The following is a 2,309-nucleotide window of genomic DNA, read 5'->3' on the forward strand; positions in this document are numbered from 1 at the left end:
TTTACAAACACACACGTACGGTTCATAGCATCGTCTCTTTTATCATGCGAAGTGGCATCTCATTACAATAAACAAATAGACATAGATTTTATTTATTTATTATCTCATCTAACGAATATCTATATAATATATTAATATGTTAGTCTATAGTCTACACCCACCAACTTCACAAATACTATCTCTGACTAATATCAGAGATGCGTTAGAGACACAGTTACTTACACAACTTATTAAGGTAACAAGTTGTGATTGATGCCAAATTATTATTGACACTACTTAAATGTGAAATGGTATCTCATTACTTTCAAATAAACGAATACCGTTATCTATTGAATATGTTGCATGTTAGTTATCATGCATACTGATCTATTACAAATAAATTCTTTAAGATATTACAATCGGTTTTTTTTTTTTTTGGCCTCATAATTTGTTAAGTTAACAAGGTATGACCTGTAGGCTGTAGACCATTACTAACACAACTTTTAACAACTACAAACACACCATATTTTTGTCGTTAGACTTAGGTGAACCTCTAATCATATTGCACCTCAAAATCTAACAAGACATCGTTTGGCTACCAACAAAATTAAGGCGCGTGAACAAACCATTCACTCTCCCAGCCTCTCTGGAAAAACCAAAATTCACTCTCAGTATACCTATCTCTACAGGGAAATCTCAACGACCCAAAAAAAAAAAAAAAAAACCCAATTACCAAACACAGGAAAGAAAACCTTTTACTTCTACAGTTCTACTACAACTAGTTTTCCGATTCCCTCTAGGACTTTGAATTTACTCTCATTATTATTCCTTATCTCTGCAAGAAAATCTCAAAGAACCAAAAAAAAAAAAAACAAAAACCCATATACCAAACACTCAAAAAGAAAAGAAAATCCTACTTCTACTAGGACTAGTTTTTTTCCGAACCTCTCTAGGAAAATCTACTACTATGGCAACCCCTATGGCTATAAATAAGGATCCGAATCACAAAAACCCGAGACTTGAATTCCCAATAAAACCTCACACTAACACTAACTCTCATCATTCTCATCACTCTCACTCTCACTCTCATGCCCATTCCCCGAGCTTTCTCTTACACAACGGTTTCAACTCCGCGGACTTGCCAGACTCCGACATAGAAATGATAACCATACCGTCGGTCACGTACACGAGCCTGAAGGACCTGTTACCGTCGTCGTCGTCGTCGTCGACGTCGCCGCCGTCCGCCATAACGCCGGCGATGATGATGATGATCAACTCGAGCTGGTACGACGAGATCCCAATCAAGAACCCGCTGGTCAAACACGCGGCTCTGGCTTATCTCCAGCCCATGTCCACGCCTCGGGAGGTTCGGCGAAAGGGCATTTTCGGAAGGTTGAAAGACAAGTGCACGTGCTGCTGCGACGACGACGGTTGCGGCGGCGGGTTTTTCGGTTGCTTTTCGTGGATTAACGACGTCGTTTTCGCGGGGGTTAAGGATGTGTTTTTTTGGGAGCGAAGGAGGAGTGGTGTTGTGGTTGTGGCTGTGGAGGAGGAGGAGGAGTACGATGAGGAGGAGGATGAAGACGACGACGATGATGTTGATGATGAGAAAGTTGACTAAATGGTTTTTGGGGGTATTTTGGTAATTTCACAGGTTTGACCGGCAGATAGGAATACTTAACTTTTTAAAATTTTGTAAATTGAATTTTTTTTTTTTTTTGAAATTTTTTTTTTTGGGTGGATGATTTGCATATAACAAGGCTGCTTGGGCAGTGATGTAAACATTGAAATTATTGATGAAATTATTCAATACATCCAATATATTATACATTTATATATACCTTCTTTTTTATATATAAAAGTAGACTCTATATTTAGATATTGAAATTGTGATGAAATTATTTAGTCTACTAGATATGTTATATATTTATTATACCCTCTTTTTTATATATAAAAGTGGACTCTATATTTAGAATTTGAAAGCAAAATTTATATCTATGTAAGTGGCCTACACGTGTCGGTTTCAAGTTTTGTATATGTTATATAAAAAAAAAAGTTTTGTATATGAAAAAGGACTAAAGGTTGTTTTTATTATTTTTAAATATGATTAAATATATTGAGAATATGATTCGTGGCAATGGATTGTGTTTTTTCATTTATAATAATTATAATAATCTAGAGATATTTTTTAGTTTTATTTATTATAATTTTTGTTGCTGTGTGGTTTGTTCATTGGCTTGCACATGAAATAGTATTTTTTTTTTTTTTTTGGTTGAAGAATTAGATAAGTATCGTCTTTATTGGGTCAATGCTCAATACAATGTGTAATT

General features: G+C 35.3%; 1 protein-coding gene across 1 annotated transcript; it reads left to right on the forward strand.

Moving 5' to 3' along the window:
• Positions 1-691: 691 nt before the first annotated feature.
• LOC142644669 (uncharacterized) lies at positions 692-1,810 on the forward strand. Its single transcript, XM_075819243.1, has one exon. It carries the CDS (start codon positions 947-949, stop codon positions 1,598-1,600), a length of 654 nt encoding a protein of 217 aa, XP_075675358.1. The 5' UTR covers positions 692-946; the 3' UTR covers positions 1,601-1,810.
• Positions 1,811-2,309: the final 499 nt, after the last annotated feature.

Source organism: Castanea sativa, chromosome 7, assembly GCF_040712315.1.
Source record: "Castanea sativa cultivar Marrone di Chiusa Pesio chromosome 7, ASM4071231v1".
Lineage (NCBI taxonomy): Eukaryota > Viridiplantae > Streptophyta > Magnoliopsida > Fagales > Fagaceae > Castanea > Castanea sativa.

Excerpts from the sequence above, each read along its gene's own strand:
- LOC142644669 (XM_075819243.1), top strand. The coding sequence starts at position 947 with ATGGCAACCCCTATGGCTATAAATAAGGATCCGAATCACAAAAACCCG.